Source organism: Chaetodon auriga, chromosome 2 (assembly GCF_051107435.1).
Source record: "Chaetodon auriga isolate fChaAug3 chromosome 2, fChaAug3.hap1, whole genome shotgun sequence".
Classification (NCBI taxonomy): Eukaryota; Metazoa; Chordata; class Actinopteri; order Chaetodontiformes; family Chaetodontidae; genus Chaetodon; species Chaetodon auriga.
The window spans coordinates 4130651-4154031 of NC_135075.1; the positions used below are offsets into that span (position 1 = coordinate 4130651).

The window sequence follows — 23381 nt, forward strand, 5'->3', positions numbered from 1 at the left end:
TAAATGTAAGAAGTTTTGTGATACGATCGTTTCTACAAAGTGGAATGAGTATTTATAAAAACAACAAAAAAGAAGAAACTTCCTCCTATCATAAGGCTGAGCTAAAGTTGTCTGTGAGGTGCGGTTGTGTAAATCACAGACCATAAAGTGCCTTCATTGACAAACTCATATCCACGGACCTTGTTGACACAAATTAGGAAGGAATAAGGAAATAAAATACTGTCTCTCAACTGGCAAAGCAGTGTTTTAGCGAAGGTTTTGCCTTCGGTTGTGTGAAACTACGCATACGTATAACAAGCAAATCAAGCATTAGAAGGTGGCAGTGAATCCTCTCGCTTTCCTCGCGTGTATCTGTACGCGCCGGTGCGTCGTGACGTCACGTGCTCCCCTCTTCTCCCTCTCACTCCGGCAGACTCTCAACCTCAGACATGGTTCCGTGAACCGACACATGGCAGCTAGCAGCCATGAACCAAAAAAACAACTCAGCAAAAACTGACTATGTCTAAGTAGCAGCATTATTTCGTTTCTTTCGAAATTATTCCAACTCCGGCACTATCCGCTGCTACCACCGGTTGTCAGTCCCTGTCGGGAGGAGAGGCGCACTGCAACCCCCTTCGGTTTAATTTCCTCCGATATTTCGCTTTTTTTAAACTGTCACTTTTAAGTTTCCGTCTCTTCTAACAGACGCTCAACATGGGTGTTCAAGGTTTCCAAGAGTACATTGAAAAGCACTGCCCCAGCGCTGTGGTGCCGGTGGAGCTTCAGAAGCTGGCCCGGGGGAGTATGGTTGGAGGTGGCCGTCAGAGACCCCCTCAGAGTCCGTTGAGACTGCTGGTGGACGCCGAGAACTGCCTCCACCGGCTCTACGGAGGCTTCTACACCGACTGGGTCAGCGGGGGCCAGTGGAACCACATGCTGGGCTACCTGGCCGCCCTCTCTAAGGCCTGCTTCAACGGCAACATTGAGCTCCTGGTTTGCTTCAATGGCGCCCTGGAGAAAGGCCGTCTTCACGAGTGGGTCAAGCGACAGGTGAATGAGAGGCAGACCGCCCAACAGATCATCAGCCACGTCCAGAACAAGGGCACCCCGCCGCCAAAAGTCTGGTTCCTTCCTCCCGTCTGCATGGCCCACTGCATCCGACTGGCGCTCCTCAGGTTTCGCGTCGGGGTGAGTGAAAACTCGGCCTGGCAGTGCCTGTTGAGCAGCTGAGCCATCGTGGACCGCCACCCCCGGCAAACATTAGCAGGCTCCACGGTTAGCCAGCTAGCTGCCCACCATGTCATCACTAGCAGCTTCACCCATGATAAAAGCTGTTTCCACCACCCGGCCAAGTTAGTCAGCGTGCCTGGAGGAGTGTTAGCTGTGGAGTCAGTGGCCTGCTTGATCAGACTGAACTCATCCTCATTTTGTCACGTTACCTCAGACTGTGAATACATGTGGTCAACACTGGAATAGGGTTTGATCGTTAAAAAAGGACAGGTGCAGAACACAAACAGCGGGCGAGCTGCACAGTCCCACTCCGAGATATTCAGACAATATTACTAACACTCAGACCGCGAGCCAGCAGACTGGACATTCATTTGCAACTATTTAGATAAGCTGTTAACCATCCAACTAATGTTTAGAACAGAAATGCACTACATCCACTGCTTCCAGCCTGTCAGCTGGGAACATTTGCTGCTTTTCTGAGCTTTCATTTACATTTTGCGTGTCTGCTGTCAGTAACGTTGATTAGGGCAGGCCGGGCTGTCATGTTCCATGCAGTGCAGTACACAGGTTTTAGATATCTGGATCAGTACAAACCAAGTTAAAGTGTGAATCAGGATCTATAATTTGAACTTGGTGATTAGAAGATATTTTCATTCTGACAGCACAGTGAGGTGTACTCAGTATGCGACATCATTTCATTCCTTAATCATGCTGTTTTGAGATCAGGTTCTTGTGACACGAACAGTGGATATCATTTTAAATAGATAGCCAATTATTTGTTTCTTCATTTGTGTGTTGAGTAGGGCTTATTCACTAAGAGCAGCTCAAATGAAACTGCGCTTGGTGTGTAATCCTGTCTCTGGGGCCTTTCCTCGAGTGGCTAATACACCATGTCTATGTAAGAGGTTTATTTTGAGGCTTTAGCATCTAAAGCCTTATTCTTGTCTTGGCCACTCCTCAGGTTGTTCAGAGCATCGAGGACCACCACCTGGAAGTGATAGCCTTATGCAGGGAGAACGGCTTCCACGGCCTGGTGGCCTACGACTCAGACTACGCTCTGTGCAACATCCCATACTACTTCAACGCACACGCCCTCAAACTGAGCCGCAACGGCAAAAGCCTCACTACCAGCCAGTACCTGATGCACGAAGTGGCACGGCAGCTTGATCTCAACCCAAATCGTTTTATCATTTTTGCATCACTTTTAGGTTGGTGTGATACTTCTGGACCAAATAGACATGGAACTGATCATTTAGCTCTCTAACACAATGATGCTGTCTTGTGTTTTGAAGGAAATCACATACTGCCTGATGAAGACTTGGCTGCCTTTCACTGGAGCTTACTTGGTCCAGAGCATCCATTAGCATCTTTGAAGGTAAGGATTTTAATGATCTTTTCTTTACTTCTTTATATTACTGTTTAATGATATTTCCTCACAGGACTGGTAATCCGGTGTAATAAAGAAATGTAATTATATAGTGCATACAATTTAAGATCAGCCCTGCCCACCAATTAGCATACACAGACAGACAGACAGACAGATAGACAGACAGGCAGGCCATGAGAGAACAGGCAGGTCTTAAGATACTTAAGCTGATAGGAGTGAACTGTGCATATTGCTAGTGACTAACAGCGGGAGTGGAACACTGCTTCAGCACATACTGCAGGTGTATTGTCACAGGTGAGTGCATTGCCACTGCTGTGTGCCCTCTGAATGAAGGTATTTCTCAGAAAACAACCACTGTCACTGACTTTCTCAAGGTCTGTTTACTGGAGTACTTATTCAGCTTGTGGAAACAACTGAATAATATCTTCTTTGACAAAGTCTGAGAAAATCATCCCTGATGAGGCTATTGAGGTGCATTGTGGGAAAGGACTTTGAGAGTTTGACCCACTCTTGGCACTAAAAGTCTCTGCTTCATCCATTCTTTTTCATTCATTTGTCTCTTGTGAGTCCAGCTGTATGGAAGTGCAGTACTAAATGACTTAAGTTACTTTTAATGAGGACTTAACTGAGGAGCATGCACAGCACAGTAGCTAATTCATAGATCAGAACAAAAAGTCAAGTCTACAATGACATGTGCAGCTTTAAAGCCCCTGCAAAGTTTTCAATTCTTTGTATTTTTTTTCCATAACATTAAATTATCATTTCTAAATAAGCAACAGTGAAAGCTGAAATTTTCTTTTTCCTCTGTGTTGTTGACAGATGGTGACAAAATAGCTTTTTAGTTTTTGGAAAACAGTTAAAACCTGGTTTAATCCCTGTCGGCAATTACACCAGTTAGGAAGGCTTGTTTGGGCATGGATGTGAAATGACTTTCATCCTTAAATTCACCCAACTTTCATGCGCATTTCCCTTTTTCTTTGCTCATTCAAGTCAACATGCTTGTACATGCCTATTTTATGCAAAGGAAAATATGTGGTCATCACATGTCACTCGCTTTCATGTAGTTGAAAGCAGGATTGGGAACATCACTGCTTGTTTGCTGATAACTGACGGCCAAACATCCCCTGACAAAACTGCTAGTTGGAAAACAAATGGATCTGAAACTGTCCATGTGCTCTCTCTCTGGAGCTTAACACTCTCCACCAGCTCCTGCCAAACTGGATGCAGTAATGCGGCTAAATGTTCATACATGGCCAATACGATCCAGCTTACAGACACAGGATGTTCATGGATTGGTGAATGGTTGAGTCGAACAGTTGCACGACAGCAGCGGCAGACAGTTTAAGGCCACCGTGAAAATGGCTCAGCTGTTACCTTTTGAAATGACTCGCTGTGATTAAACAGAAAGCCAGCTGGTTCACATGTGCAGTCCGACTGAGGCTGAACTGCCCACCATAAAGACACAGTACGTTCCACTGCCGAAGGACGCAGGACTTCATAGAGCACACACACTGACTGCTTACATGTGTTAACCGTGTTCCACTGCTGACCTGCAAGTCTTTTCTTTGCTCCCACACTAATGCTGTGTATGTAACCCAAACTGCACTGTACATCACAGTACTACTGTAATACTGATGAAATGATGAGGAAATCAATAAGCTGTATTCAAAATAATGTGAATATTGAAGCTAGAAAACTTTCATTTCAGCCTCTTCAGGGACAACCTGTTCTTGCAGCTGCTGTCACTCGGATAGTTAATCTCTCATTAATCTCTTAGTGGGTAAAGATTGAGGCAATAGATTTAGTGCTGTTTGCTTTTTGTCATTTGGTCAACGACCTGCCAAGCTCAGCGTGCCTTTAGATACTCTGTAAAGTAACTGGAGGGCTACAGAGAAAGAGAAACTAAGTTTGAAATTGTGTCTCATTGGCAGAAATGTGGCCAGAGCACTGAAAGACAGTGAATTAGAAACACATTTTACAAGTTCCACTGTTGTCTCCCTGTGTTAACATAAACATCATTTTTATATTGCAAAATCCTTTCAGTGGTCTCATACAGTACTTCATCTTTCTGTATTCACTAAACCACGCCCACTTTGGAGTGATCCAATCAGATCTTGAGGATTTGATTTAAACCCATCTCTGAAATACCTCACATTTCTGAGGATAAAGACGCACCAACTTATCATTCAGTGTGACTTTGAATGTGTTTTCTTGTTAAAAAAAACAAACATACATTCAGCGTTTCTCACCAAAACACTGAGATGTGAGGTGGGAGGAGGTATTTTGGGCTCCCTGGTTCTGCTGAAAAGTTCATTAATTCTTCCCATAGACAGTGTTGTGTGACTCACAGTTGGAGCACTTCAGCAGCACTTGGACGGACATGAAATTCTCCTCGTTGAATCATCAGTTTAAAAGTTGAACCACTGCATTAGAAAACGTCTGGTTCTTGATTAAAAGGTACAACGTAAAAACTGGAAAACTCCCCGGAAAAACGTAAGGGGACGTCCAGTCACTGAGCTAAATATTCTGTTACTGTGCCACTGAATCCACTTTGAATTGTGCATCCATTTTGAATCAGTTCAGTAAGCATGGCCATGTGTTTCATTCTCAACTGCAATGACGAAGCACTGTTAGTTCGCTACCGCTCTGCATCTTCAGTGACTTGTTCTTCATGGCGATGGCAGCTGAGGGCATGGGCGTGGTAGTGGGGGGAAAAGTGGACCTGACTACCCAGGGCCCGAGTAGGGAGAGGGGCCCATGACAATCCTGATTTTTTTTTTTTTTTTTTTTTTTTTGTGATGTTTTTATTTCGAATGAATTGGCCCCTCCAATTAATTGGTGTCATACTTTATTTCAAATATATTTATAACATCAACTGAGAGAATGAACTTTATGTCACAGTCCTCCCAACATATTGGACATTCTGGGCCCCCCCCCCCTCTTGGACGCGCAAAATGGTTTAGTCCGCCCAACAGCGACCGGCGACAAGTGTAACGTCAGTGAGCCCAGATTGAATGACCAGGGGGTTAGACAGCATGCTACCCAAAAAAGCAAAAATCGGGGTATCAAAAGAAGAAAGAGCGGAAGGCAAAAGAAAAAAGGCAGAATGAAGGGAGGCAGCTGTTGACTGCTTTCTTTCCAAAAGGTGAACCGAGTTTGCTTGTTATGCAAAATCCAATGAAAGTTAACGTAGTCCACTACAGACAGCTGCTGCTGATGTTTGTATGCTCATGTGAAGTCTTTAGCTTTGCTAGTTTCCAACCAGGCTGCTTGCAGCTTTTTGCAGCTTTAGATAACGTTAGTTGTCACTTTACATCTCATGTCAGCAAGGCTTTATTTCTTTTTCTGCAAGCTGAAGAACAATTTGACAGTCAACATTTTGTACTATCGCAGGCTCTGTTGATAAAATGACATAGGCCTTTAATGTAAAAAGCAGAAACCAGTCACAGCTTCTTTTTTTCACATTGAACCTTAATATTTTTCTGTTCATTTATACTGTACCATCTCATTACAAAAGTAATGCAGCTTATTTGATTTGATCCTGAGTGTGCAGTTGTCTCCTGTTCAAGAATAAATGTTTTTAAATCAAAATTTGCAAGAGTGTCATGGATCAAAACGTTAGTACAGAAACCAGATGTAGCCTAATGTTTTAGGTATTTGAGCAGAAGTAGACCAAATGCATCAATTCAGGTGGTGAATGAAAGAACCACTCATCAATATAATCTGATCTGGCTGTAGCTTAAAACCCTATTTATGCTTTTTTTAATTTTAAATAAATACCCTCTTTTTGTCTTTTTCTTCTTCTTTTTTTTTTTTTTTTTTTGCCCACGCGCCTCGTGCACTGGCATGGATAGGGGCCCACTGACATTGAGAGTGTACAGGGCCCAGAATTTGGTGCTACGCCCCTGGCTGAGGGTATTGTAGTGTGAAGCCTTTTTTAAGCGTCTGTTGAGAGGCTGAATGTGTGGTGTAGATGCAAAGCGTTGTGAAGAGCACCAGGATGACGCTGCGCTCACTGACAGCTCTGTTTCAAAGCCTGCTGTGGACCGTGTGTGTTGTCGTTGCTCAGGTGCGTGCCCACCAGCTTGTGCTCCCACCGTGTGATGTTGTAATCAAAGCTGTGGCCGACTATGTCCGCGACATCCCAGACATCACCGACCTGGAGGCGGTTGCTAAGGACATCTTCAAGCATTCACAGGTATGAGAAGCAGAGCAGCCTGGTGTGGCTTTAGAGGTGATGGATGTAGTGCAGAATGCTTCGATCACGGTGCTTCTTTTTGAATGAATCAGTTACTGCGTGGTTGTGTAGCAGGTGACCATTCTTACTAAAAGCACCGGTTCGTTTTGGGTGAAAATCATTGTTTATACAGGGTTTCCAGCACTCATTTGTGAGTTTGTTGCAAAACACTTACAAGGTAATGAATTAAATGAATGTTTTGTATGAATAGTGGTGGAGCAGTAAATCATCTGTGACAGACTCCAGTGTCTCGAGCCTGAAAAAATGATTGTGCTTTTGGTGATTATTAAACATCCAGTTCCAAAAACAATAAAAGCCTTTGACATCTACAAACTGATTTTTATTATTCACAGACCTTAAAAACAAGATTAAGGAATTTTCTTGTTAAGTGAATTAGAGGAATGCCATGACCCTCATTTTTCTTAATTTCAAGATATCTTGAGCAGAGGGGTGTAGAGCTGACTCGACAAAACCTAAAACCCCAGTCAGAGATAATGATCGCAAGGGTGATTTATCAGAACAGGCTTTAATGGCCGAGCATGTGAACACATACAAGGAATTTGACTCTTTATTGTTTCTCTGAATGAACTTAGACAGTCAGAATAAACCAACATCACAGTAGTCCATCATACGCTGATTGGTTCAGCTGATATTGATCTTCAGGTGATTGTTGTTGCACCATGGGATGAAACAACCACGTGGTTGTAATTCTAGTTTTTTTTTTTTAGAAAGTTTAGTTTTTTGATTACCTGTTGACTTTTATTCAGTTGGTACATTTTTGTACATTTGAAATGAGTGTGTCACAGAGTGCAGTTCTATGTTAGCTAACAGAGACAATGCAGAGAATAAGATTAGTGTTCAATCAGTGTTCATTTAAGTTCAGCAATTGTGTGTCATTTGTTATTATTATTATTAAGTTGTATTTTATCAGAAGCAAAGAAACGACATGATGTCAACATCATAGATCGGCCACCCTGCTCCGTAAACATTGGCCATTGGAAAAACCCATATTGGTCGATCACTATTTGAAAGATGTAGCAGGCAGATATGCTAATAAAAACATATGATAATAGGAGGTTGAATTAAATTGTCATTTTTAAATGTAAATATTTGTTCAGAATAATTTTTTTCGGCTGAAAAATGTTTAAGTTGATCCAAAAGCAGTGATTTTGTGAATTCACACTTCAAAGCTCTCCTGACACAAATGTGAGTCATGACTCATAGCCTAGTTAGCCTCCTTCATAATGTATGAAGATTGTAACTAAATAAAAGCTCAACAGTCACACCATCCACAAAAGTTTCCCGTTTTGTGTAGCTGCATTTGTGTCCCCTTCTTCTCTTTTGGTGAACTGTGGAGGTGAAACATGTATCATGACACCGATTCTGCAGAGGATAATGAGTCAGACATGTGCTGCTCTGAGGAGGAAGAGCTGATGATGTGGCTTCATCATCATTTCCACTTCTCATTTGTATTTTAACATAGTGGTAGATTTGTTTTCTTTATCATAGCAAATAGTTTGACCAACACATCCTGTATGTACAGTTGTTATTGCACTGCAATAGAAGGAAGTGACTTACCATCAGCCATAAACTGAGCAGGGAAAGGTTGTGTGCTCGCATGTATGAGGCCATTTAAACTTTGTTAGCATGCGGGAAGCTTTGTTTGAAAAAGACAGTTATCTGGACACTTTGTGACTTTGCCATAGCCTGAAATGTAGAGAAATGGCTGAATGTTTGACAGAGCACCAAGGCACTGCTTTTACCAGAGAGGGCTGTAGTTCAGGCTGCAGACTGAGGAGGCTGTCATTGTTAACTGAGACGTCACAAATTCACTGATTCTCTGACGGTGCTCTATTTGTATTCATCTCATTCAATGTTTTTCTTTCAGTCGTGCTCTGATGACAAAGTCATTCGCTTCAAGAAGGCAGTGGAGTACTACTCAGTGGCCAGCAAACCCCCCCACTTCCCTCCACACTTCGGTGAGTTTCTGTCTAATCATGCTGTCTGGTCTTGAGGTCTTGGTTTGAATACTGTTGCTGGTGTTCATCAGCAGCTGTGGTTTGTGTATAGAGTAAGTGGAGGATCTGTGAGTACCTTTAGAGTGCTGGCCATGACCACACAAAAAGGCCTCAGACAACAGTGTGTAGCTTTGTTACAGCAGACATTTTGACTGGCTCTGTAATTTAAACATGGCTGCATTCTGCTAGCTAAGTGCTAGAGGCCTTGTGAACGTTAACACCTGTGCTTTTCCTGCTATGACAAGTCAAAATGTGTGAATGTGAGAGAAACATCTTTACATTTCTGTTTAACAGCCATGCTTTCACGCATTCACCCACTCCTAGGATTTCTTACATTATTAGATATACCGTATAGAAAATATTGTATAAAAATATTGTAATATTTTCAAGGTCTTCTATTGTGATCATTTTCAGGTTCATACTTTTGGTCAATAAATGTTATTTTTCTCAAACTGTCCTTTATTGCAGCACCTCTATTCCTCCTTCGTCTGAAACATTCCATTTTGTGCCTGTTTCTTAACCGCACCAAAGTCTAAGCGTCGGCTGGCTTGATGGGCGTTTGGCCAATTACGGCTCACGTGGTGACACTTATCCTTACAAACTAACTAACTAGTTAACTTGAGCGCATCAGTTTTGAACAAATTTGTGCAGAGGTGTTCGTGAGACTAACCATTTGTGAACTCCGAATTGACATTATTCAGGAATTCGGCAGCCGTCTTCTCTACAGGGAAAAGCCCTGAACAATCCTTCCTCTTGTGCATGATCGTGTTTTGATTGACACTGTGCATGGAGAGAGCTTTTCACAGGGGGCTTCGTTTTTAGTGTGTTAAAGAGAGACGAGATACATCCATGTGTGGGAAAGACTTTATCATAAAATAGAGCTACAGTGAGAAGTTGGCCTGGCCAATATCAGTCAGTATCAGTTTATAGCAGATGTATTAGTGTACATGTCAACCAATAAGTAACAAGACATGTCGAATTAGGCTTCAAGTGATTTTGAAATATTACTTTTACATAGTTTGTTCACCAGAGAGCACTGACAAGTAAATGTTACACCGTAAAATGTCCCACTCAGCATGGATCCTGTAGAAAAAAATCCAAGGGATCCATATCAAAAAAGTTTTTTATGTTTAAAAAAAGGGTTTTTTAAACTTCCAAATATCACAGTTAGCACTGACTCAAGGATCCAGAGCTGGACCTTTTTATGCCTCTGTGCTGGTGACGGCGACATTTTCAGGTCGTCTGTCCATCCCACGTATGTATGTCTCAAATAACATGAGGGAATTTGTTCAAACCCGGCACAGGATGAACTGATTAGAGTTTAAGGGTCAAAGGTCAAGGTTCCTGTGACCTCACAAAACAGGTTTTCAATTATAACTCAAGAATTCATACATTATGATAATATTTCACACAAATGTCTCACAGGATAAAATGATGAAGTGAAGATTTTATATCCATGAGTCTGGACAGACATGGAGTTTAACTACAACTTGACTGGTTGGTGGAAGCAAACAACCGTGATGCATTCAACCACGAGACAGTATTTCCAGTTTTCTCCTTTAAACTGACCACTTCCTTTTAAATATTCCAAATTCCCCAGGAACAAATACTACAGGTCCATGTTCTGCAGCTCTGTGCAGCAGCCTCTCTGAGTCTATATGCTGAAATGTTTTCTGTATCTGTTTCACAGTCAGACCAAAACACATGGGAGTGCCTGCTGCAGTGCCATCTCAGAAAATGCTCAACATTCCACAGGTGCCGCTGCCTGCAAAGCCTGGGGTAAGACTGGGAAACGCACTGTACCGGACAGGGAAATACTGCAGGTGGTTCCACTTCATGAGAGTGACGCGTGTGTTTTCCCTCACTGTCTCCAGGTCCAGCACTCATGCCCAGAGTCTCTGGTAGAGTGCAGCCTGGCTGTGGACTCTCTGGAGAGAGGCCCCCCAGAGCAGAACAGCTGCAGCAACATTCCTCAAGAAGGGAAGCACACACCGCTGTATGAGAGGTCCTCTCCCATCAACTCCGGCCAGGCTGGCAGCCCCAACCACACAGAGGCCGCTTTCTTCAACGCCTCCTCAACATCCTCCTCCTCGGAGAATGAAGAGAGTTTAGGCGCAACTGCCAAGTGAGTTCAACACAACACGGTTCTGGTCTCCATTCATGGAGAACCTCCTCAGCCATGTTGACAGGAACACTGGTGTGTGTTCATCAGAGTTGTTCTTCTGAAATGTTGAACAGTGCTTTCACTCCACATATTCTGCTTAATTACAGCAGTTTCTAAATATTTGTGATATTAATAATATTTGTTATCCCTTCTTTTACTGGCAGTTTACATTTCAAGCATATTCGGAGATGACATTGTTGTTACTTGTTTCCTGGAAAATAAGCTCTGCCTTCTCATTTCCTGCTCGTATTTTGGACTGACGTTGTTCCCAGAAATGTTGACACTTTTATAACAGGCATTAAAGCTCTTAACAGAGATTTGAACTTGTTAAAGTGGTTGCAAGGTAATTGGTACCTCTTGCAGGAAATGTGTCAAGCTTAAGTTTCGTAAAGTATTTTAGCGTACACAATAATTGTACTGCAGTGTTGTATCTGGTCTCTAATGGCAACCCTGCTCGTTATTTACTGCTCAGTATGCAGTTTCTATTTTCAAATAGCACAGAGGCTTGTTTTTAGTTTAGTTTCTGTAAACAGATCTCCAAATTATATGCATGTTTGTTTATACCAACAAACTCTGACATAGATCCTTCCTGTGGTTGATTCAGGTCTCAACAACAGAAGCAAAGAGCACCTTGTACCATTGTCTCAATGGTTATGATCGTCTGACGTTTGGCAGCTCACAGGATCTGATGTCACTTTGTTGGTGTTTTATTTGTCACTATTAGTGTTGAAACCAAGCTTTGCTGGTATCGAGAAGACTGGGAAGCTGGGGGCAGAAATGGCACTGAGGTCACAAGGAGGTCACCTCTCATTTGGCTGAATTAAGCACATGACTCCTCCAGACATTTGTAAATGAAATGTGTGTCGTGAACTGTGTGTTTATACTAGTAAGCAGAAAAATGGAAACCTTTACTGTGATTCATTCATTCAACAAGATGACGCTGTCTGTCAAAGTGCATGAAAAAAATTGTGTAAATGAGCTGGTCAGCACAACCTACTCATATCAGGCCTGCTAAACACGTTCAAGATGAACGTGGAAAGGATCATCCAGCAGTCAGCCTTGGGCAGCTAAAGTCCTGATGTGTTCATGGTCAGCTTCAGAGGTCCAATTTGAGTCAATACCAACCATTTAGACCATGAACAAGACAGTAATCCACGGATTTAGCTTTGCGTGCTTACAACACTGTTGAACTGATAGTGGACACTTTGACAAAAGGAAGTTTTTGCTGGACAACCCAGTGTGTGTGTTATTTTGTATTTTTTGTCAACACAGTGGTCTGATTGAAATGAATGGGGGGCTGTGAAGTAGGTAAAATGTCAGTCTACATTTCTTCATAAATGCTTTCTTTTGTTGAGCATTTGCTGTAGCAGTTTACCTGCCACTGACCCCTTTCTTTCTGTTAGTTTGTCATTTCTCTGCCTCCTGTGCATGAAGATATGACTACTAGAACTCAATCTGGGGCAAAGGGCATCCATTTAAGATGTCACAATAAGAAGATGTGTTCTGTGAGGCCGTCCATCTTTGTCTTTTAGATTGCAGACAGAGGTGGATTTTACAAAGAATTTGCCTAAATGCTGCTTTAAGTCAGCAGGAATCACCAATTGAAAAGCAATTTGGTATGCTGACTGCCTGTTGATATGAGCAAGTGACACTGTGCTTGTTCATTTTCTTTATGGTACAATGCCAGCCAAAGGTGATCAGTGGTTTAGATTTCCTCTGCTAAACTGAATGGTGTGTTTGCTGTTTTTCAGTCATTTTAGTGACCATAAGGGAGGATGGGAGAAAAACGGGCATACTTCACATTCTGAAAACACACCAGAGGGAGACCTGGAGGACCAAACAAAAGTGAGTGAAACATCAGAACACATTACACCTTATCAGACATGTTGCTGAGTAACTAAAGAGAAACCGCTCTCTGTTCCCAGGCTGACCTCTGTGTGACCTCCTCTGTGAGCCTGGGGTCACAGGCCAGAGGTCTCCACAGCCTGAATGCCCAGATCCCCTCCCTGCTCTCCATGCCCACAAGGAACCACATGGACATCACCATCCCACCTCTGCCCGCTGTGGCCCCTGAGGTCCTGCGGGTGGCCGAGCACAGACACAAGAAGGGCCTTATGTACCCCTACATCTACCATGCTCTCACCAAGGTCAGATGGATGGACTCACCCAGACTGATGGCTCCTGGCTTTTATTTGATCATTATAATCTGTGTCTTTTATTTGAATCATGTTCATGTGAAACTGAAGAAGAAATACAAGAATGATGCTAGGCATACAGAGGCACCTATTCATGTTTAGGATCTGACGTGTCTGTGGTGATTTGTTTGTGGCATTGTGCTGCATGTATCGTAGGTAACAGTGTGTCTTTGCAGGGAGAGATTAAGCTATCAGTCACCATTGAAGACGAAGCAAACAAAGACCTGCCTTCAGCAGTGCAGCTGTTTCGGCCTATCCGTCAGTATGTTTACGGAGTGCTCTTCAGTCTGGCCGAGGCGAGGAAGAAGGCTGAGAGACTTGCCATAAGGAAGAACTGCCTCCCTGAATGTGAGTGCTGGGCTTAGAAAGTTCCTTTCTATCACTGTGTCACATCCCGTACTGAGGCTTTTATCAAGTGTCTCAGAGGAGGAAATTTGTCCCAACTGCCCGAAGATTCTCAGTGATGCATTTTTGGCCCTACTTTCAGGAGTAAAAGTGCTCTATCAGCTTTCGTAACTGAGGAAATCAGTCATCATCCCTGCTGATCTTTGAGAGAGCTCAAGAGATGTCCCTGCTTGTCACCGTGAGATGGTGTTCAGGCAGAAACATTTTCAGGGAGGAGAGAGATTCATTGAGATTGTCTTTTACATGCACTTAAGCTCCCGGTTAGAGTCAGCGTTCTCCAGTAAGACCGGAGAGGAAAGCACCACTGTGACAGCAGAGTGAGGGAATGAAAGGAGAGGTGTTCAAACAGAGCAGCGTGTTGTCATCTTAAAAATAATTTCAAAGTCCGACACCATCTGAGTCGAACACAAAGAATTCTCGAGAAGTCTTGTGAATGTGTCTCACTGTGCTGTCAGTCTGCTCCAACACACACACACACACACACACACACACCAAAAGCAGCATTCTGTCACTACTACGGTTAAAATAAGCAAGCCATGATTCCAAAATATGGTGGAAGTAGGGGAGACATCTCATTTCTGGAACTAGAACTAGAGAAAGTTTGGCAGTGTAGTTTGGAAAATGCTGATCAGTAGTTTGTCAAAGTAGTTTCAGATTCATTCATGATGATCAGCTGATCATTAATCGAGCTCAAATTTTGTGACTCAGTTTTACCACTGTTATACTCCAAAACACAGCTGTCAGAAATGCGTCATAATTTCAATTTTGCAGCTCACAATGTTGCAACACGGCAGCATCACACATTCTCTTCTGAGTAAATCTAAACAACACTCAAGTCCCACTCTGAGCAAGAATTGCTTTTTAGACCTCAGTTGACTTTCAACCCCATTTCTAGTAGAGAACCTGGGACGCTTGATAAATCCAAACCCTGATCTTTTTCAACTGTTGCTCCCCAGATACACATGTCATGGTCAAAGAGTGGGCCGCCTACAAAGGCAAGTCTCCCCACACTCCAGAGCTGGTGGAGGCTCTGCCCTTCAGGGAGTGGACCTGTCCCAACCTGAAGAAGCTGTGGTTGGGGAAGGCCGTGGAGGACAAGAACCGCAGAATGAGAGCGTTTCTGGCCTGCATGCGCTCCGACACTCCGGCTATGCTGAACCCTGCCAACGTCCCCACGCCGCTCTTGGTGCTCTGTTGTGTGCTGCGGTGAGTAGACTGCTGAGGTCCGGGACAGACTGGAGGCTCACACACAGATAGAGTATGTAGATGTGACTGAGTAGGTGAGACGTGAGTCCAGTATGAAGTAAACTGAGTGAGGGAGTGAATTTATTAAGACAGAGTTGATCAGTTCCTGCTATTTGTAACACTGTTAACCTTCTGTGTTTTGCTTCAGGTTTATGTTACATTGGCCAGGATTAAGAATTTTGCGTCGTAACGAACTTGACGCTTTCCTAGCCCAAGCACTTTCTCCTAAACTTTATGAGCCTGACCAGCTGCAGGAACTGAAGGTGATTTTGTAGTGTTTATTATATGAAGAGTGTCGGAGAAACGCACAGTCATGAATGTCCGGGCCATAATTCGCCATTCTGCCAATCATTTACTTGGTCTGTATTTAATGGCTCTAAGTTTCACTTTGATTGATGAGAGAATTGGCTGACTCCTGTCAAACTTTGTGTTGTTTAGTTTGTTTTGTCTTTCTCTGGACACTCTTTATATTCTGCAGACAAAGCAACCTGCTCAACAAAACACAGTTCTGTACGAGCACGTTGTTCCTGAAGCTGTAGCTTTGCACTAAAAGAAGTATTTTCTTAGAGCTCTGAGTGACGCAGAGGGGTTCTCGTGTCATGTGTGGATGGTTTATCAACCCCGTGTTTCAGACCGAGTCGTTAAAAACATTGAGGCTCTGTTCTCATTCGGCCTTTGTTAATGTAAACCATCCACATGAGCTGTGCGCTTTGGTCCTTGTGGTCTGTCTGTGTGTAGTTCTGTCGTCCTGTCTGCTCTCTGCTGTGCCAGAACATCTAGGTTGTGTCTGCTGGCTTTTTGTGTTGGCTGGATTAGGTTGTGTACTGCTGTTTTTTGGCAGCCGGGGGTGAATGGGCTGCTTCCGCTTGCTCTGTGCTTTGCTTTGCACTTCATTAATCTGAATGCTCAGTGGGGCTGTTAGGGGATCACACTGTCATTCTTCTTTTCATTTGAACATTTTATAAGTCTGGATGTTTCTCTTCTACAGATCGACAACCTGGACCCTCGAGGAGTCCAGCTGGCCGCTCTGTTCATGAGCGGAGTGGACATGGCTCTGTTTGCCAACGACGCGTGTGGACAGCCTATCCCCTGGGAGCACTGCTGTCCCTGGATGTACTTTGACGGCAAGCTGCTGCAGAGTAAACTCGTCAGGGCCAACAGGGAGAAGGCCCAGCTCATTGACCTCTGTGATGGTCAGGTAGCTTCATCCACACTGCACACAAGTCAGCAAAACATGATCTGACTGCATATTCTAGTGTATAGCTGTCCTGTATGGACAGACACACAAAAAACCTGCCGTCACACCCACCATAGTCTCTCCAAGAATTCTGTCTCCTTTGTTTGTCGTCATTGTATGGATCTGCTCGCACAGCCTGCTAGACAATTCTCAGGTCAGTAGTCTCAATGCAGTGAATTGTACATATGGAGATAGGGGTACACACTTCAGACAGTCTTTGCAGACAAAGAGTGAAGTTAAGCCTCGCCTTATTTTCTCACCGCTGCACACCTTGCGTCCACGACCCAACAAGCACTTTGTGTGAAGCAGACAGAGGCATTAGGACTGACTTAATACTGCAACGTTAACAGCATATGTATTTGCTGATTTTCTCTGTTTTGGATTTTAGACTATTTTTTGGTGCGCAATAGATTGACTATAAATTGACAGCAGACAGGAAGCAAGGTGAAACAGAGAGGACATGCAATAAACCTGGGCCAGCCAGCTGCTAAACAGCGATCACGGTATACGATATGTCTCCACCACCAGGACTCCAGGGCCCCTTTGCCATGAGCATGAAGCTCAGTCCAGCAGGCTGATTTTAAATTCGGCAAATTTCCAAGCATTGGAGCAACCACAGCTCTGTGGTGTTTTTGATTAACAATAGCACTATTTTTCGTGCACTTGAATGACACACATTCCTGCAGATCTTTGTGTCTCATTGATATTTGGTGGCAGCGCTAAGAAACATAGAAATGTAGCAGCAAAAGGTGAGAAAGAAGGTGACTGCTGATGATAATGAAAGCAGATTAATATTCAGAAAATCAGCTTTGCAAATGTTGTATGAAGAAGGAAATTTACTGAGCAGCTCACACAGTACATTTTAAGGCTGAATTGAATTATTCGCTCGCATCAGCTTGACATATGTTTCATTTTCAATCAATAGAAGTGGCGTTGTGTGCAGGGTTTACAGCTGTTACATTGCTCTTGCCAAAGCCAACAGACTCTTTTCACAAAAACATAATTTTATCATCGTTAACTGCACTTCATTCAAACTCAACAGAAACAAAAGAAAACTCACCAAACCTTCTTGGTTTGTCTTTCACTGCTCCAACAATCACCTCCAATTCTGGTTTGGTCGAAATAAACCTTTAATTCTTTGAATCAGGAGGGGAGCGAGAGGGCGGACAGCAGCGGGGAAAAACGGCCTGTACAGCCAGAATATTTTCACATCTAATTTTGGTTATTATTTCCACCAGACATTATAACCAGAGAGGTTTACATATGCCGGATTTAAACAGATTTTCCTGGTTAAAACAAGATGGAATTACTGGATTACGGAAAACTCAGAGCAGCAGCCCAGGTGAGAACATCTGCGGTAGTGCTGCTTTCTTTGACAACTGAATATTAATCACAATCACAGACAGACAATGAAATTTTTTTTTGTTTTTTTTTAGAAGTTATTTATGCATTAAAATTCAGAATAGTCATTGAATGTAAAAATAACTTAGTGTGTTGATAAGAAAACACCACCAGCACATGGGTTTCCCCCTCCTTCTGAGGTTCTCTCTGCTGTGCCGTTGAATCTTTGTTCATGTCCTGTTGTCTCAGAGCTCATGAGCTCATCATCATCTTTCCACCAGTACGTAACACCTCAAATGTCAACAAGAAGAAGTATAACAAGGTAAATGACGTTTAAAGTCCACAGTAGTCGGGTCCAGCTGTTCTTGTGCTGGAGCGTTTCCTTGTCCATCAGGGCCTCTCCCACAGTACAAACACAGCAGCTGAGCTCATGTAACAGGCTGTTACAGGAACCTTACACCAAACTTGATTTCAATTTGTGTGTCTTCCATATCTATGTAGGAATACATGTGGCGCTCTGCTCAAAGCATTCAGTTTCAGAAACAAATAGCCACTAGTGATCAGCACTGGTTCTGATTGTCCTCATGGAGGTCCACATGGCAGGACATTATGGGCATTTCAATTAGACGGAAATAAAATCAATGACAAGTGAGGGAACAGCGAAGCATTGTGTTTTCAGTTGCTATGGCAACACACAAACATGGCACACAGTGTAAAGGTATCAGAGTAGCTTCGCAGCCATAAAGTGTATGTAAGACCTGAACTGAAATGCTATCGAATGAAGAGTTTGTTTGTGCTGAACACTGACACAGTATCAATAATCCCAATATTAATACACAGATCCACTCAGTGCTTCCCGTGCCTTTAAATAAGGGAGACACACAAACTCTGACAATGGACTTATTTGGATGGGAGACTATTATTTTGCACTGACTTACTTAATAAAAGCCAGCCAGTTGTGCAGCTCTTTTGTTCAGAGTAGGTGAAAATTACTTAAAGCTAGAAAAGAAACAAGAAAAGTAAGGACAACCTCTTCCAGGCTAAAAGAGCAACTCATTTCTGTTCATCGACATGATTGCTGGGTTCATTTTGATTGTCGCAAAGCACATATTAATGAACAGAGACGTCAGGCTGTTTCAGGTGTTTGGGTTGGTTTCCTCTGTTCAGGCTGAGCTGGCTGCCAAGGTGGAGAAGATGCGTCAGAGCATCCTGGAAGGTCTCAACTTTACTCGGCCACCTCATCCTCCTCCATTCCCCCCACCGCCTCTTCCACCTCCTCACGGGATGCCTTTCTACCCTCCCTCTGGCTCTTTCTACCCCCCACCCCCTATGATGCCTCCTCAGGGGAGGGGCAGAGGAATGCCTGGTGAGTACAGCCACTAACAGCAACAGACCATGTAGTTTTATTTTAAGGTAATTTTGTACATTTGACATGCTCCTAGTTTGGAATTTCAAGCCTGACATCACCCCGTAAACCAAACCCTTCTTCAGTCATTGTTAAAGATCTCATATTCGTATCCTCTTTGCTGGTCCTTTAGTAGACACCAAGATGTGATCTAACAAGAGGATGGTGTAGCACCACAGGTGCACAGATTGACAGCGTTTGTTTCTCCTCTCCCTACGAGGACTTCAAGGGATGTCATCGCAGGGTGGGAAGCTGGAGATAGCCGGCACTGTGGTGGGTCAGTGGGCTGGAGCTCGACGCAGCCGAGGAAGAGGAGGCTTCCCTCTCCAGGTGGTGTCTGTTGGTGGACCAAATAGAGGGTAAGTACAGGTGTTATGATCTGTCATCTATTTTTGTCTGTTATTATTTTTTTTGTAAACTATGTGGGCTTGTTTCTGTCTTCTGCAGTCGTCCCAGAGGTGTGATTTCCACACCTGTAATAAGGACGTTTGGTCGAGGAGGCAGATACCAACCTCGAGCCTTCAAGAGTCAGGGAGTGTACCCGGTAAGTCCAGTGAGGAATCAGTCTTCACATGGCCTTCACAGTGCAGTTACAATGACCCGTGCGAACAGTTAATTCACATTAAAAAGCTCCAGAGGCAGAAATCAGGGAAGAATACATACACACCTGGCATTCGTTGATCTCACTCTATTTGAAACTGTGCACATCAAACACTGACTCCTATACATGAACTTCAGCAGTGAGCTGTTTATGCATCCCTCCACTTGGAATATCAATATGTGAGTAAATTCCATTATCATATTGTTGAGTGTGTGAGTGCAAATGTCAAAGTTGGAGCACAGGACTAAAAATATCCATTTCACAGTGTGAAATCAAGGTCGGAGATGTTTGTTGACCTTAGTTATGACGTCACTTTTAAAAATAGTGCTTTGAGTGGCAGTTTTTTAATGCAGGCATTTGCTTTTCCCACTAAGCAGAGAGATGGGTGCATGGTATGTTGCCTATTTTCTTGTTGGCACATTAATTTTTAGCCAGACAGATTCAGCTGCATGTATACCATCCGCATGTATGGAGGTGCACAAGTCCCTTTTACATAAGACCACAAGCTAATCTTGCAAAGCTGCACCTGGTTACATTTCCATAAAACTTCCAAAAAGGTTACAAGGTGAATACATTCAAGAGTTTAGTTCCACCTTCTTAAAAGCACATGTTCATCATACGGCTACGATAATCATGATACCAGCACCTGCTTCCTAATATTCTCTGTACGGATGAAATATGAATATCCAGCGAAATACAGCGTGTGAGTCCCAGCTTGACATGTTGTCACTTTGTGCTTGAGTGCTGTCGGACTTTATAAAACAGGCAGCAGTAATGATCTGTGTAACAAATGATGACACTGATGAGAAAATGTCAGAAGGGATTCACTGTGAAAACGTGCTCACAGTGGACTTGAATTAGGGATTCAGTGGCAAAATAACATTGTGTAATCCATCACTGATGCAGCCTGTCCTCAGAACACGTCTCGTTTCCTGAACCTCACCACTTTTCAATGCCGTGCTGTTCAGCTGTACCACTGCTCCCTCTTGTGCACCGGGCACCAAACATCACTCAAGGAATTGTGGTTCTTAAACCATAACAAATATGTATCAGCTGTCTGAGCATGAACGCCATCACTTTAACAGATAGCTATGATGCAGAGTCTGAATAGGGCTTATTATTAGACCTGACTGTGACAATTCAAGACATCTCAAGTACTTCATTCGTGCTCTTACTCTGCGACTTAGCATTTGTAATACCTAAGTCATTGTGATATGCAAGTGGCTTATAGACGCTGCAGATGTTGTGTGTGAAAAGCTCATCAAAGTATCCAAATAGATCCAACCTCTGGGAGGTATGGATGTGGTCAGTCATTTTACAGGCGGCCTCCCTGTTAGAGTTTGAAAAAACATTCTATCCTGATGGTGGTGCTAGAGCAACGGTAAGTGGGTCACTAAAAACAGCTTCGAGCACAACAGACCAAGAATGTCCAGGGCAAATTTCATGGGAATCTGGGAAGCGGATCTGTAGATGAAATGTCAGACAGACGCTGAAATCACTGGGAATCATCCTTTTGCAAATCATGAATGTGTATTTCAAATTTCATGGCAGTCTGACCCCAATAGTTGTTTCTCTGGACCAAATTAGTTTGAAGGGCCGACATGTTTGGACCCTGTCGCCCTGGAGGGACGTTAAGTGTGCAGATGACAACAAGTCTAGCAAAATGTAATTAAAAATGTCGTGGACCAAGTGAAAAGTAAGATGGTTCAGGCCACTGTAAGAGAAATATAAAGTGCTTAAAAACAGAAAACCTCTAGTGTGCCTCTTCTAAGAATGTGGGCTAATCATATCAGTTGTTATGTTTCATTGTAAACTGTATGGACTTCACGAAGATCAAAATACAGCTGTTGCTCTTTTCACTGTTTAATTACAGTGCAACGCCAGAGTACATGATCATTGTTTGAGCTTTCAGCATGATGAGTGGGAACTAAACAGCAGCTCAGCAGGTCTTTGTGCTGTTTTAAACCCTTTTATTTTACTGCTAGTTAGCTTCGAAATTGCTCTCCAGTCTTTCTGTGTGTTCGCAGGACTTTCAGCTCACATATGTATTTTCTCAATACTGCACATGATTTCAAGAGGAACCCTCACTGTCACTGTTGCAGTCTAACAGTCTTTGGCATCACTTTAAAATCCTTTTTGTCCATCCTTTGTGCCAGAGTAAGCCTGCTCATAAGCCAGCTCATACATGTGGACATGATGCAGCGAAGGAGAGAAAGAAGCCCAAGCCAGAGGAGAGGAAATCCTCCCCTGTACCGTGTCACGGCTCAACCACGGAGAATGGCGTGGAGGACAAAGAGCCAGACCAGCTCAATGGGGATAAAGAGGAATGCAGGGCTCTCATCCAACCTGAAAGTGCCTTTAGCAGTGACTCCAAGACGTGCAATTCTAATCCTCACTTAAATGCACTAAATGTAGACAGCGGCTGCCATAGAGATGAAGGTCTGGAGGCCGCCGTCTTAAAAAAAGAAGAGTAAGCCTATTTTTCTAGAGAGGGTGAAGGATGAAAGATGGAACGGGGTTAGGATATCTGGAAATTTGGAAAGCCTACAGTCAATGTACATTTTCCCTCTTCAGACAAAGAGATGAAATTCAGATCCCTCTCAGTAAACACCAGAGATCTACGACTCGCTGCTAGTTTAACGAGTCGTTCACTCCCTCATCACCCAGATCTCGACATGCTTATGAGAATGATACTTTTCCTTGTCATTAGAGCATTAAAGCTTCAAGAAGCTTTGATTCTGAAATATTTTAGTTCTCATAGGTTGATAATCCTCCAGTACTTGGCGCCATATGTTCGCCATAGCACGATTAGCAATTTTGTGTTGTCACGGTAACTGCTTGATGAAAACTAAACATGTTAAGCAAAATGTAACACATCCGCCTTGGTCACCACTTTGGGTTTGGTTCATATTTAAGTCACTGTGGTCATTAGTTCAGATGAGCTTTCTATGATTTCAGTTGTTTAGGTGTAAGTAACATTTCAAGAAATGGCTCTAAAAATCAGTCGCAGAAGATCTCGCCAAACTCTGATACTCATCTTGGTTTCTTGAATCAAATGTAGAGCTGTAGTATTACCGCTTCAACAGAAAACCCTCTGCATGGTTCACAGTTTAAGAGGTGTGTAGTTATACTGCATGTTGTCCTTTTCCCTCCATCTTTACACGTACGGTTCCCATGTGCAAATTCAAGAAATGGCTAATATCAGTGATAGCCCATCAAAGGTGTTAACTGTTCGTAACAGATTTGTTCTGACCTCGATCTGTTTGTGGTATTGACCTCTGTTGCATTTAATTACAAAACAACAAAAAAACAAGTTATCTAGCCTCTTTGAAATAATGTATTCACGCTGTATTGTTCTCTGTTGCTGTTTTCTGCATTAGTCAAATATCTGGAAAAATCCCATAAAGAGCTTTGATCAGAATCACTCCCTCTGTCGCTCAAAGCAACATGTTCAACCTTCCAATGAAGACTTTAGCTTGTCAGCCAGTAATCGGTTTTGAGGTTTAATGTTGTTTTTGCAGTCGTACTACTTTTACACCAGAATCATCATCTAACATTTCAACTTCATCCTCCTGAATTCTCCATCACATCTGTCATTAGTGATCAGAGAAATGGTGTATTCCCCCAGTCCCTCCGCAAGAGCTAAATAGGTTACCTTCTATGTAAGCTGATTGGTTTCTTCCTAACTCATGGATTGTGAAAGAATGAACTGCTGTTGGGTTTGATTGGATGTTGATGGATTGTGGTGTGGTGTATTTGAAGGCGACTTAGCTACAATGCTTAATAAAACTATATTCTTTTAGTACAAGTTGTTGTTTGTTTATTTATCCCTCATACTGTAACGGCATGTTTGCGTTAATATTTCACCTTTTTGCTGCTCACTCACCAATTTTCTGCATTTTAAAAGCCCTGCATTCATTTTTAAAAGCAGAGAGCA

At 43.0% G+C, this 23381-nt stretch overlaps 1 protein-coding gene across 3 annotated transcripts; it reads left to right on the forward strand.

The window, feature by feature from the left end:
• The first annotated feature begins 378 nt into the window (after window positions 1–378).
• Window positions 379–23252, forward strand: LOC143332795 (constitutive coactivator of PPAR-gamma-like protein 1). 3 transcript variants are annotated; one of them, XM_076750592.1, is made up of 17 exons: window positions 379–1167; window positions 2171–2417; window positions 2502–2584; window positions 6666–6794; window positions 8722–8812; window positions 10542–10630; window positions 10726–10976; window positions 12767–12860; window positions 12941–13162; window positions 13387–13558; window positions 14572–14821; window positions 15009–15123; window positions 15849–16058; window positions 18606–18804; window positions 19064–19202; window positions 19291–19387; window positions 21601–23252. In XM_076750592.1, the coding sequence occupies exons 1-17, from the start codon at window positions 694–696 to the stop codon at window positions 21916–21918; spliced, it is 3180 nt and encodes a 1059-aa protein (XP_076606707.1). In that variant the 5' UTR covers window positions 379–693; the 3' UTR covers window positions 21919–23252. The 3 variants fall into 3 exon arrangements, with proteins under 3 accessions (XP_076606707.1, XP_076606716.1, XP_076606724.1); XM_076750601.1 differs by having other exon boundaries at window positions 419–1167; window positions 19073–19202; XM_076750609.1 differs by lacking the exons at window positions 15009–15123; window positions 18606–18804; window positions 19064–19202; window positions 19291–19387; window positions 21601–23252 and having other exon boundaries at window positions 572–1167; window positions 15849–16041.
• Window positions 23253–23381: the final 129 nt, after the last annotated feature.

Excerpts from the sequence above, each read along its gene's own strand:
- LOC143332795 (XM_076750592.1), top strand. The coding sequence starts at position 694 with ATGGGTGTTCAAGGTTTCCAAGAGTACATTGAAAAGCACTGCCCCAGC. Across the intron at positions 1,168-2,170 it reads TCCTCAGGTTTCGCGTCGGG|GTTGTTCAGAGCATCGAGGA; the intron begins GTGAGTGAAAAC and ends GCCACTCCTCAG. Across the intron at positions 6,795-8,721 it reads ACATCTTCAAGCATTCACAG|TCGTGCTCTGATGACAAAGT; the intron begins GTATGAGAAGCA and ends TTTTTCTTTCAG.